General features: G+C 30.5%; 1 protein-coding gene across 1 annotated transcript in view; it reads left to right on the top strand.

The window, feature by feature from the left end:
- The first annotated feature begins 9,368 nt into the window (after positions 1–9,368).
- The window catches only part of LOC147069232 (neuroligin-4, X-linked-like), a 748,531-nt gene continuing 743,760 nt past the window's right edge, over positions 9,369–14,139 (top strand). Inside the window, exons 1-2 of the mRNA XM_085951637.1 lie at positions 9,369–10,093; positions 12,864–13,081. Of these exons, the coding sequence (XP_085807763.1) occupies positions 9,369–10,093; positions 12,864–13,081 (943 nt within the window). The remainder of the gene's footprint in view (positions 10,094–12,863; positions 13,082–14,139) is intronic.

Genomic DNA, 14,139 nt, shown 5'->3' with positions numbered 1-14,139 from the left:
TAATAATTATTGACCTAAGAATAAGGTTGTATTTTTTTTTGAAATATGCCATTTCTATTGGTGGCTAAGCTACAACTTGCGGCCGTAGCCATAAATTGACAAACGATAAATGAAGTAGGGAGTAAGATCATGGTAAAGCGCGTGTTTGAACATGTACCGTAAAAAAAAATATCGGTTAGGTAAGGAATGTCCAGGATCATGTTTTGAAAATAGCATAAAAGCTCCACTTTGACGTACGCTGAGCATGTGGGCCGCTAAGAGATATCCTGAACCGCCCGCTTCCATTACGCCTTCGGAATCACTGGTGCAAAGATCCTCCGATAATAATATATTATTATTAGCCTTTTTAATAAAATATTTGGGTGATTCACAATAATATGGATCAAGTCCAATTTTCATAAAATTCAATTTTATCGAGTGGCTAGATAAAACAGATTTCTATATTGTGTGCTAATATCACAATCGTATCTCTACAGCTTTCCGCATAAATAGCAATCCAAGTATTGATAAGACATCGAATTGAATGTGAGTTATGTCCACTTTGACAGTTACTTCAGCAGTATAAAGAGATATTTGCTTATATTAATTTGCTAATTTAATAAAGAATGAATATATTTTATGTTTTGATTATTTATTTAAATTAATCCATGTACCATCAATTTATGGTAAGTATATTCTATAGTGAAAACATTCCTTAATTTTACAAAAGGAGTTTTATCTTTAGGTTCATATATTTTAGGATTCATCTTGTTGGACTTGATCCATAATTATTGTGAACCACCTATTTATGTCTTAAAAACGATTTAAAAATTTATTAGTTAAAATTATTCAAAAACGATACCCTAATCTTTATACACAATTGTCACACAATATGATACCTACGTTTATTGTTATTCAGGCTAATATACAGACCCTTTTAAATTTCTGAAAGGTCTTCGAAATATATTATCCATAGACAACAAACGCCGCGAAATATCGGTTTTCTTTGGACAGTATTAACCCACATCTTCTGGTCTTGACACATTATCGTTTTATATTATTGCCCACAATATGCCAAAACCAGAAGGGATGTTTATTGTAAGTAGTTGGTTAAAGTCATATCAGTTGTTAGTCCGCAAAAGATATCTACTCAAAACATAAGGGTTGGTTTATTTTCGGATATAATACCGCGGATCCTATCATGGTTGCCTAACCTCATTTTATTTACTATTATCATCAGTTTGCTTAGGAATTTCAATACCGGTATTTTGAAACCGGTAATCGATTATTTTTCATTAACGAAATACCGGTTTCAAAAATCTAAAATATCGGTATTTTCGGTATTAACCCATTGGAGAAAGAGTTAATTTTTGATTATCACTTAAAAAGGCATACTCATTACTAAAATTGATATAACTCATTTATTATTAATTTAATTTTATTAAATCTTTTAAACATTTAAAGGTATTGAATTTTTATATTATTTATTTATATTTTAGGTTAATTTTGTGGAATCACTTCAGTTCAGTGGAATCAAAAAACATGTCAAATATATGTTTTGTCTTTTATTAGCCTTTTTTGTACAAAATGACAAAGGTAAAAAGTCTATGATAGAATTAAATGATAGTAATTACAAGATAAAAAGAACTTTTTATACACAACATTTTTAAATTCTGTTGAACCATATAAACTTGACTTGACTAGCTTAAACGATCAAAAAAATTTGTACTTGACATGTCATATTGATTTCCATTGTAACGCACGTATATATTAATAATTTAATTGCTAGGACCCCAGACCCTAGCAAGCAATAATGGTATCGAAATAACTTTTCATACAAAACAGAATTAACTGAAAATGAATTCAATTCTACTTAAAGATAGCTAAAAGTATTAAAAAAATGCATTGGCATCGTGTTCTGATATATTCTAAAAGTTTCAAATGTCTAGCTAGTCGGGAAGTTAGTTAAAAATCGACTGCAAGATTTGTACCGGACAAAGAACCACCGGACAAAATATAAGAATACAATCTAAGAAAAACGTTGTAAAATAAAGATATACTAAAAATGGAGCTATATGTACTCTTCAATATATTTAGAAGATGGAGGGGCGTTAGAATATTTTTTACTCACTCAAACACTCAAAACTGGTTATTATTTTGACAAATTTAAATAAAAATAGATTTTATAACTTAAATAATTATTAAAAAATATATAAGACTCTATATAAATAATATCATAAAATGAGGGCAACATCTATTATTAAGTAACTTCAATTTAAAAAAGAAAACTAAATATGACCCAGTAACAGCGGTGCCAAATTGGCGCTGATTGTCTCCAATGGGACGCATATACGTATATGTTTTTCAAAAATAATTGTAATTATATTTATTCATTAAGTACTTACTATTATATTATTGTATATTATATTATTTCGTGTATCAAGTTTAATGCTGTCAAAACGAAAATAATATATTGACTGAAACCAACAAAAGTTAAATAACATTAAAACAAAATATCTCAAATATTACTTATAGAATTGTCGCGATGAATTAATATATTTCGAAAAAGAAAACATGTGTGTCAAACATTTCCAATTATTCTATCTATTGATCCAACTTTGATAGTACACCAAACAAACGTTGAATTTCAGAGTGATTTTCAAACTATTTGTAAAAATAACCAGTTCTAAAATATTATGATCTAAGTACACATATTTACAAGGGTCATCATAATAAATGTAGGTAGGTACTTTGGGTTACAATAAAATATTGTTTTAAATACAGTTATATTAATTACTTATAGGTACTTCATTGTTTCTAAAATATGTTTTGACGAATACCGTTATTAATACCGGTATTAAATAGGAAACACTGAAATACCGGTATTGATATATTCATTTGGTATTGCAATCCCTAGTTTTCATGCAACTTTATACTTTTTTATTTAAATTTAAATGCGGTATCCATCACACAATACTGATTTTTTACCTACTAATATTATGATAATAAAAATAATATTCTGATTCTTCGAGATAAGGATTTTTATTATACTATTACAACCAACTAATATAGACTTTAGATCAGCGGTGGTTAACCTATTTCACGTGTTGCACATTTATGTATCGCTTTTTCTAGAACCCCAATTAAATTTAATTATATAATGTCAAAAAATTCATTAAAGCGCTCCCGAGAGATGTGTGTTCGATTCCTGCTGGGTGGCTTACTTTTTTCACAAAAGATTTTTATATATTGGTTATAATAATTATATAGTGTTTTCAAAATTATGTATGTTTAATAAATAGGATTTACGTCTGAATAAATTAGAGCTATTCTGTCTGTTTTAAAACATTCGAGTATTTGATATAAAATTGTAACAAATTTGGCCTTATATTTTTTCAGGTGATTTTACTCTACCACGGTTAAAAAAGTTTTACTTAAAAATATCATAGAACATTTTTCTATCCAATATATCGAGTAAGCCGTACACTTATTGCTATCTGATTTATATGTTACATATAAATTTTGTCTATGCTACGAAAGTGGGACATTAGAATCGGCGTCCATATCTTAATGTAGAAATATTATGGGAAATCAAGATGGATAGGCGATATTTTTTAGTCTACAAAAGTAAGTTTCGATACTAGAGGGAAGCTCTATCACTTTCTAATAAAAGCATTTTGATAAAATATCTATGATTTAGGGAAAGTGAAATGGGTTTTAGAGTCACGTTTACCCAGTACCTATCTTATCTGCGATCATTTAGATAAAGTTTTTGTGTGACTTCTACCTTTCATGACAATTTTCAGACTGAGATAGTTTATACGAAACTTTAAAGCTTAGACAGTCAAATACCGAGCTAAGAAAGCTCGAGTATATTCAGCTTCAAAAAGGGTATATTTTCTTTGAAGTAGTTTTAGTTAATAATTCACATGAAATTTGGTAAAATGTAATTATTATAATCGACAAGGATTATTGGATTTGCAAGGTTTGTTACGACGTTATATTTAGGATTATTCTATGTAACTATTATGGCTTGAATTTTCAAGGATTATAATAGTTTTATCCTTTCTTTTTTTGGGTATTAAGTGTTGAATAAAATATTCCTAGAGCATCTTTTACGCAAGTGCTTCCCAAACTTTTTCATCTTTCATCACGGCCCCCAAAACCTGAAAAAAAATAACCCCCAAAAATTTCCGACGGAAAAGCAAATCATCATAAAGTCATACCGATATCTTACGAAAACTATAAAATGTACGTTATTTGTAATAGTAGATTCATAGAACTGAATTGCAAAGAACTTGTTCTGTTTAACGTGGAATATTAATCGAGTTTTAATATTGTCTCCCATGCATTTAATTCTTCTTTTAATAGTTTTATTTTTGGTCGATGTAAATATTTTAATAATATTATACGACCGTGTTTAGAAAAAAGGGCGTAACCCTCACAGAACATATTTTACAGGAGAGGCAAAAAACGTTTTTTGAATTATTTTGATTCAATATTAATAAAAAAATAGGCACAGACATTGAGTGCAAGATGATTGATGATTGGGTGTAATTACTTTTTGATCTAATATTAATTATTAAAGAAATTATTACAGAAAAACCATTAAAATTAAAAGGGTAAATGCTTTTTTCCTTAAATCAAAACTTAATTAAAGCTCAAGATAAAAATTTGGCATTTGCGGCTTACTTCCTTTTTATAGAACGTGTATTTAGTTGTATACATTGTTAATATCTAATAAAAGCACTTTTCGAAAAATCGAGGGTTACGCCCTTTTTTCTAAACACAGTTCATAAGTTTACATATTGTGTTCTTTTCTGACAAATTAAAATATATAAGTGCGTAATATATAATTGTAAAAAATATTCATAAATAAATAATTGCAGTTCTACTGAAACATTTCGCAGCTCCCTATAGAAGCCTTACGGCCCCCCAGGGTTCCGTGGCCCATCAGTTTTTGAAAGCACTGGGTTACACTACAATAATTATGATATGTCAGAAAACTTTGTATTATTTAAATTAAATATTAATTGTTTGTTTAATATTTTGTAATCTAGCATTAAAATTATTAGTGGTGGTACCTAACGATTAAAAAAAAATATTTAATAATAATATTATATATCACATACCCTTTACGATTTAATAATAATTGGTATTGCTAGTTGTGGGAGCATTTGTTGTTTGTTGTATGACAGTATAAAAATAATTCTCTATTATTTTAATGTAGCACCGTCTACTAATTAATTTTTGCACGCATAATTCAACGAGGTAAGTAGTAACTTACTACATTCATTTGTTTTAAAAATCATGTTATGTATATAAATAACAATAGGTATATTTATTTTATAATTTAAACACTGGCGCGGCAAACAGTATATATCAGAATCTGCAAGTGATTATAATATACACATACCATATAGAAAAAAAAATATTTTCATTTAAAAAATATATTTCCATTTGTCCCCACTTTTGAATCACATATAGCTTTCTCTAGGGCAATGTTAAATAATATATTATATAATATATTATATCAAATTCAAATGGTATTTTCTGAAATGAAATGATTCTTTATATTCAAAGAGAGGAATTAGTGGATAAGGGTTTGCGATGTAAAAGAGTTCGCAAAAAACCTCAAATGTAAATGGGCTGGACACATAGCTTAAAGAAAAGACAATCGTTGGACAAATTTAGTCATCCAGTGTATCCAAAAGGTAAAAAACGTCCGCAAGGTAAACCTAGAGGCCGTTAGATTGATGAAATGGCAAGTTCTGGGAAAGTACGTGGCAACGCAACGCTCAGGACCAAAAGAAGTGGAATCAGCTTGGAGAGGCTTTCAGTGGATAGATTCAGGCAGATGATGATGATACATTAGAACCTCGATTATCTGGACTAATTGGGGATGAAGATAGTCCGGATAAGGAAAAATCCGGATAATCGAAAAAAAATCATAATTGACAGAGAAAGACAAGTATATTCAGCATGAATAATTTTTTTTGTCTAGATTTACATACACATATTATGTATAATAAATTATTTTTTGTTTTAAAATTCAATTACCGATTTTTGCTTAAAGCTTAAGGCCGGTTCTACCGCGTTACTGGGACTTACTAATGGTCTTTCCAAAAATTTGTTTCATGATTTTTTCAAAGTTGACCTTTCTAAAAAATTCCAACTATCTGCTACCATGCAGCAACAATCTTTTAGATTTATTTTCTTGTAGAAGCTGATAACTGTTATTCATTATTTTCGTCTGCTAGTAATAATCGTCGAAGCATAATTATATTGTTAACTATATATTATAAACGTTTGAATGTTTCTATTACACCCTGATCCATCGGTTTTACCGACGTGACTCTTTTGTATTTGCATGAGCCACATAAAAATACACTCTTCAACTTCTTCATTTCCTGATTTTTTCTTCTGACATTAAACAATTATTATTAAACTTCATAATAGTTTCACTTTGTTTTTTTTTTATACCCGAGACAGTTGTTTTAATTATCTTAAAAAGTAGTACGTATTCAATTTATTATTTGAAGGCTTTTTTATATAATATACAATATATCCATCCATAATATAAATATCCAATCCATCATTCAAGGGCTTTTTGATATACAATGTTTGTGGCTTTTCCATTTGGTGCCAAAATATATAGATTTTTACTACTCCCCACTCTTGATGCCGCTACATACAATTGTCCGTGAGTGAAACATTCCGATCTTATGTGGTAGCACTGCGTCGCCGGCGCCGTGCTGGCTCAGTTGGCTTCCTGCCGATTAGCGATTTTAATAACACAATTATTTGCATCTAACTTTGCCATTTGACCTCCGATCGAGCTGAAATAAACGCCAATGTTTTTAAAATTGACACATTCTAGCGAAATTAAAAATAATAAATGGGGGTTGCAGCATTAACGCGCAAAAACCGTAACACTGTCCCCGGGGTACAACGGGTTAAATCTGAAATTCGAGACCCCCACCACGCAGTTTGACTTGTCGGTCTCCGTCAACTGTCCAAATTTTGTCGAAATCCGACTGCGCGTGTGGATTTGCATAAAGCAAAACCGACGCGATGGTACATACAAACATCCAAATATATTTTCGAAATTATAGTATAAATAACGTCTCGAGTCACCGCATTTAAAAGCATCAATTATATCCAATTTGCTTTTATGAAAATAATCCGGATAATCGAAAATCCAGGTAATTGAGGTTCTACTGTATGCAGATAAGTTACATGTTTTTCTGTATAACCTTTCGTTCGTATATTCATAAGACTTTTATTATTTCATGTAATGAATATGTAACTTATCTAGATTTTCTCAAAATTGATTGAATACATTACATTGACTTATACAAATATTCCTGAATTGTAATACATTTTTCGTAACGTTTCAAGACGGCAGAATTACGATATAAAATCCGGTGCCAAAAAAACTTCAAGAAACATTTAAAGTTTCTAAGTAAAATGTCCAGCCAGAGATTATTGCGGGACACGCTTTGTAATGCAAAAAGCATTAAGATAAAACCGCCATGTTAAGGAAACTTTCTGATGCTTTCTTAAAAAAAGTAGTGTAAGGACTAACTTCTCTCTAGTCGCATACGTAGAAAAGTTTTCGAAAATAGCCTGACAAAGTTAGACATATTCCAATATTATACTTACCAATTCGGAGTCCTTTTTATTTTACCTTTTCAAATTTAATATAGAAATCCGAACGGCCTTAAATTATTAAGATTTTTTTACGTAGAACTCTATCTTTCTATTTAATAAAGTAGGTAGTTTACTAACTTCTCAATAATTATATTCAAAAAAGTAATAACTTAGAATAGTTTTAAGAACTATTTAATAAATAAACTTAAAAAAATAAAAACTCTGCTACCTTGTGGTAAGGTTAAGACGGTCGGAATATCAAAATCGGTAAGACGGGTGGATGAAAATATACTTTGATAACGGCATTCCAACAGGCATTTTATATTAATTACTCCGTGAAACCTAGAGTGACTTGAATATTTACACGAGGAAGTGAATTATTCGTCTAATAACGCTGGATGCGGCATTTAAGTCCTGGCAGAAAAATGGGATGCCTCCACCAAAGGCAGGCATACATATATTATGTTTTTTTCAAAATATCATATTGCGAATGTAGATAACCGATTTGACTCCTGATAATTCTGCTAGTCAATTCTTGACTGGATATGGTGGCTTTGCTGGCAGGCTCTAATGAGCTTGGTCTTGTTACCCGTTCAACATGTCTATGAGGTGAAGAAATAAAAGATGCAAACCACATCCCGCAGGGAATGTCCTAAAATGTGTACAGTAAGAGAATAGTTGCTCAGTCAGTTCAACCAGCAGTTGGGCCCATCCTAGACGATCCATCGCCGATACTTCGTCATTGCTTTGCCCTCGGGGGTTGCGTACATAGCCCGTCTTGCTACTATATCCTCAGGCATTCTATGCACGTTGCTGATCCAATGCAGTTTCTTTATTTTCATATGTCACGTAATTTTTTTGTCACCATACAAGTGTGTATAGCAATACAATTATTATTCTATATATCCCTTAAAAAACATTTTTTATTTCATTTATTACACGTTTGTGATGCAAAAATGCCCTAGTTAATATATAAATTTTTTTCTTATTTTATTGTATTTATTTAGTCATAATGTAATCTTAAAATAGTCGCGATCGTAGTACCACAAGGTTCTAAGTGTCGATTTTTCGGCAAAATAAAGAAATAATGAAGCAGTTTTCCAAGAAACATTATCTACAAGCCAGTCAATATTTGCTAGGTTTTCTTTAATCCACAATACTACCTAGTTCTATGTGCACTTTACAGAGTATTTTCGGTAACATACAGTTAAATTGTAATTAAGAAATATCTGTTTGTATCAGTCGTTCTACAAGGTTCTATGTGCTTTGAAGTTTTGCAAAGTGACATTAAATAAATAATTACATAGTAACTAATAGTGAATGTTTAATTCAAATTTGTTTACATATATTATAACAATGCATACATACAATGCATATATTAATAATAGGGAATAAAATGTTTTACATGTTAATAATATTAAGACAATAATATTTATTACCTATGTATAGTTTTTTTGTATTGGCCATAATAATTTTGTCAAATTTAATATACAGCACAGCACACACTAATTATTTTAATTAATGTCTATTTTTTCTCTTTCCAGGTGACTGATTGGCGACGTGAAAAATGTGATTGTGACTTACATTAATAATAACAATAATTAGTGTTTTTTTTGTTTTTTCGGTAAATTAAAGTTTGTTTTTTTTTTAAAAAAAAAGTGAAAATTACGTTCAATATGATAGATACAATTATTTTTTAATTATGTAAATATTTTGTAAAAAAAAAATTCAATAAAATGTCACCATCAAAGATAAAGTCAGATGCTCAATACAAAGGCAGAGTGAAGTGGAAAGGTTTAAAAATAAAAACACCAAAATTATTATCTGTAGCATTTTTCACAACCTTGATACTGCAAATTGCGAACAGTGAACCAATACCCGAACCCGTTGCCAGCACTTCAAACGACCACGAAGACAACTCGCAGCAGGTTTCGAGTGTGTCATCGTTACATATTGACATACCGTTAAATGTTAGTGTTGCAGTACCGGTGAATGAGGTTCTGGGAGGACCTCAGAACAGTGCACAGAAAAGTGACAATACCGATTACGATAATAAAAATCACTACGATACCGGTGAAACGGTATACGATACCGGGAATGTGTACAACCCTCACAATAGTGGCAGTGCTAATTCTGACTATGACGTGCACACTTATGGTGGAAGTTCGAGTGGTAATGTGAACTCAAATAATAATGATAACACTAATCATGGATATTCTGGTGGTAATAATCCATTCACTTCGTTTTCTGGTGGTGTTAATAATTTAAACAGTGCTTACGTAAATGCGAGACAGTTTAATTTAAATCCAAACTCCAAGAATAGATTAAGTAATAGAATTGTGCAGACTAGGTATGGAAAACTTCAAGGGTTTCTGCTGCCGATGGATGACCATAAGTTTCTGAAGCCGGTTGAGGTTTTCTTGGGGGTGCCTTACGCTACACCACCGGTTGGATCTAACAGGTAAGATTGTAATTCAATTAGCTTTAAATATTGTTGAAATAATTTATCAATCAGATCATAAGTATATTAAAGCAACAATAACAGTACAGTGTAGCTGTCAGTATATTTTTGATCAAATATCTATTTTTAATGTATCAAATTATTCGACCGCAATAATAAATTCCCAGCGACTCATATACCGGTAAACAACTATTTACCTGTGTCAGTTGAGTGATTGGCGATATTAAATACGGTATCGCAATGGAAAATTAGTCTAATATTCATTTCCATAGTATCATATTATATTATGACTGTAATAATAAATAAAATTCACAGCTACTCGTATTTAAGCCGCTGACTCGTTCAATATAATTATGTACTGGAATATAATATTTAGGTATTACTTTAGACTGTATAAATTATGAATACTGATTTATCAAAATGTCACTCGAATCTAAGTACCTGGCTCGTAACTATCTCAGTACATAATAATATGTACTGTCATAGTATTTATACTATCAATAATATAAAACTCGCTCCTGCATACATATTCGACTTCTTCATCATCATCCTCAACACCATAACCCACACATCGAACACCACAACAGTATACATTCGATGGGAGGTGGAAATAATCACATAATTCGATGGTGCATGTTTTTCATGACGCAGTTGGTGACATTTTTTTCAAATAAATCTTTCCTTAATTTTTAAAGATTATCATTTCAAAATAGGTCATTGATTAATGCAACATTATTTTTTTTAGAAAAATATAAAATAGTACAATAATAAAATCTTGCCAAATCAAAAACAAAATATTTAATTTTATTACTAAGCATGGTCATAAAATCATAAGGCAGTGGCGAAGGGTAGAGGTAGGCAGTCATACCCACTTATTTCTTTTCATTGAACTAAGAATACGAATTGTAGATGGTGCTGTTTAGTTTTTCAAATTCAAAATAACCCTGCCTAAACCAAATCATAATGGAGTGGTAGGCTGTGGAGATCTGACAAAAATAATATCACACGTAATTATTTTAATTTAATTAAGAGTATAAATTGCAGATGGTTTTGATTAGTTTTTTTAAATTCATGCCACCCTTATCTAACCAAACCATAATAGATAAAAAATATTCTTGCAACTGTAAAATATTTAAAATTACGTATGATTTAATGGCATCATTTTAGATATTCTATTGATAGACGAATATTTTTTTGACTATTATCTATTATGGTTTGGTTACGCTGGGTTTAATAATTGAAATTTTAAAACTAATCAACAATGAAATTTGTAGACTTAGTTCCATGACAACAAATTGAAGTAAGACTGATAAAGTTTAGTATGCACTATTTATGTCACATATTAACAGCCCATCTCCACTCATCGCAACTGTAATAATATGTTATAATAAAATGGTATCCTTTTATGAGAAATTTACATTTCATAACGTTTCCTTAAACTGTTAGTTGATTTTTAATTTTATGTAATATATTGTTTTCGTTTTGGTAAAATGTACATTATCTAAAAATGTAACTCAATTTGCATATCGATGCTCTAACATTGACACCTCGTATCTGAAATTCAATATTTTTGACAGGGGGTAGTTGAAATGTTATACAAAAACTATTAAATGATAATAAATAAAAACAAAAATATAGTTATATTAAAAATAAACTAAATTATTTTTGCACTAAGCATATTTTTGTTTTTATTTATTAGTTTTTGTATAAATTCTAACGGATTTAAGCTTTATACTATTCCATTTAAGTCGTTTTTTGCGACCCGGGTTTCACATTTCGGTATCTTCAAGCGCCGTGTTCACTCACCAAAGGTAAACACACACTGACAACGAACATTCTTAACTCTAGCTTATATAATAAATCAATAAAATAAAGTAGGTAAAAACTCCATTACCTACCTATCAAGTCAAAGGTCACACAAAATACAACAAACAAATTATGAATACTTGAAGTGTCAGTAAAAAACTTAATTAGTAAAAACCCTATCTTATTAATAGCAATACTCTCGATATTATAATAAATCGTCAAAGCCTAATAAAAGATCATTGTTCTTTATAAACAATAAAAATACTACACTCAAGAGGTGTAAATCGTCAATAATTCTAAGAAAAATGGTCATATATTGGAAAATAAAAAATGGAGTTAACTAATGAGATATTAGTCTTTAATACTCTTACATGGTACCTACTTTTTTATACATACATATATAAATTTCGTGTCAATAACATTGACCATAATATAGTCTCATAATGTAAAACATCATATAGGCTATAACAAAGGGCTACTAGGAAAGCTAAGTTGATCATTCAAGATAGGTAAGCTCTATAACTGTGCTCTATTTATTTCTAATATTTCTTGGTAGAATAATTTATAATCACCCATATGACTGTGAAGTAGTTTTGCACCTTTTTCAATGTCATGTTTTTATATAACATTTTAACTACCCCCTGTCAAAAATATTGAATGTCAGATACGAGGTGTCAATGTTTGACCATCGATATTGCATTTTTTTAGCTAAGTGCCTCGATATAAGGTAAAAAATAGAGGATAAAAATCCACATTGGAAGATTAGATAGTACGTATTTCCATGTCTAATTTTTCTTGGAATTTAATATAAGTATGTAAACTATTGGAAAACTGCAATGCGACTCTGTATAGATAAAAAAGTTGACTTCCCTACAGTGCTATTATATCCAATAAACACCCCCTGAACAAGACAACAATATAAATCCATACAAATTTCCATTTATAACGAATACGAATATTCCAGATTCAGTCCCACGAGGACGCCGTCGCCGTGGGACGGAATAAGGATATCTGACACCCCAGGGCCGGCCTGTCCCCAGAAACTGCCCGACATAAAGAACGAGAGTGCGGCCCTGGAGAGGATGCCTAAGGGCCGGCTCGAGTATTTGAAGCGCCTGCTGCCTTACTTGAGGAACCAGAGCGAGGATTGTCTCTACATGAATATATATACGCCGCTTCAAGGTGAGTTTTTTGATGACTATACTGTTTTCAAAGTGCCGTTTCGTTATGCGTGGATCGCATTTAAAAGGATACCTATTTTATATTCGAATTTTAAAAATTAAAAAAAAAACTGACAACGATAACCATTTTGCTGCAAATAATTCAAGCCGATTAATCTCAATTAATTATTGATATTTTTGACTAGTAAATATCTACGCTAAGCAATGACATTATTAATGGACAACGTACTCAATACAGTAGCTAGCAAGCAAATTCGCACATAGCGACATTCGCACAAATATAGGTAGACGTTCCGCAATTTCCATTATGCGATATCACGCATCGGGAATTCATAGCAATATCACCTTTATTGTAATGGCGTTAGAACAGATTATGCCATTCGGCAGACCCGACAAAAAAGTGAGTGTCATTTTTTTTTCAGATGCTTCGTCCATATTAATGTCATTGACGCTAAGTATCAAAAAATAAAAACAAACGGAAATAAGTCACTCGTAAAAAGACGGACGTAAACGTTTGGTAGATTTAGGAAGTTATAAAATACAAGCATCTGTGGAGTATTGCGTGGAAACAGTAACACAATACAGAAAGGCCTAGGTATGAATTTTGTATGTTTGAATAAAAGCGTATTTACACGTTGTCGCAACATATTACGTATATGGCATATTTACTTCTTTTTGCGTTATTGACTGCATACGATTGTAATATGATTATAATATTATCGAGAAAGACTTAAAGTAACATCCATCAATATAAATTATAACCGACGATCTCAGACAATAATTAGGAAAATCTTATTAATTAGTCGATATCAAACCTTTTAATCAAGCAGTTCAAAAATTAATCTCTCAATTAACTATTCGTTCCTCGCATATTACGTTAAAATAAAACTATCAAATACTGTATTCACATAATATATATCCTCAAAATGTAATACAGTGTATAAGTGCATACAAAAATATTTAAATATATACAGTTCTATATATCAATAAATAGTATATCTACATATCAAAAATTAATCTTTGTAGTTGAACTACTACAAATGTGTCGCTGAGTTTCAA

The sequence above is a fragment of the Rhyacophila brunnea genome, unplaced genomic scaffold (assembly GCF_057557595.1).
Source record: "Rhyacophila brunnea isolate RB1 unplaced genomic scaffold, BYU_Rbru_1.0 scaffold_24, whole genome shotgun sequence".
Classification (NCBI taxonomy): Eukaryota; Metazoa; Arthropoda; class Insecta; order Trichoptera; family Rhyacophilidae; genus Rhyacophila; species Rhyacophila brunnea.
The sequence above is the reverse complement of the archived record's forward strand: the minus strand, read 5'-3'. Positions and strand labels throughout refer to the sequence as shown.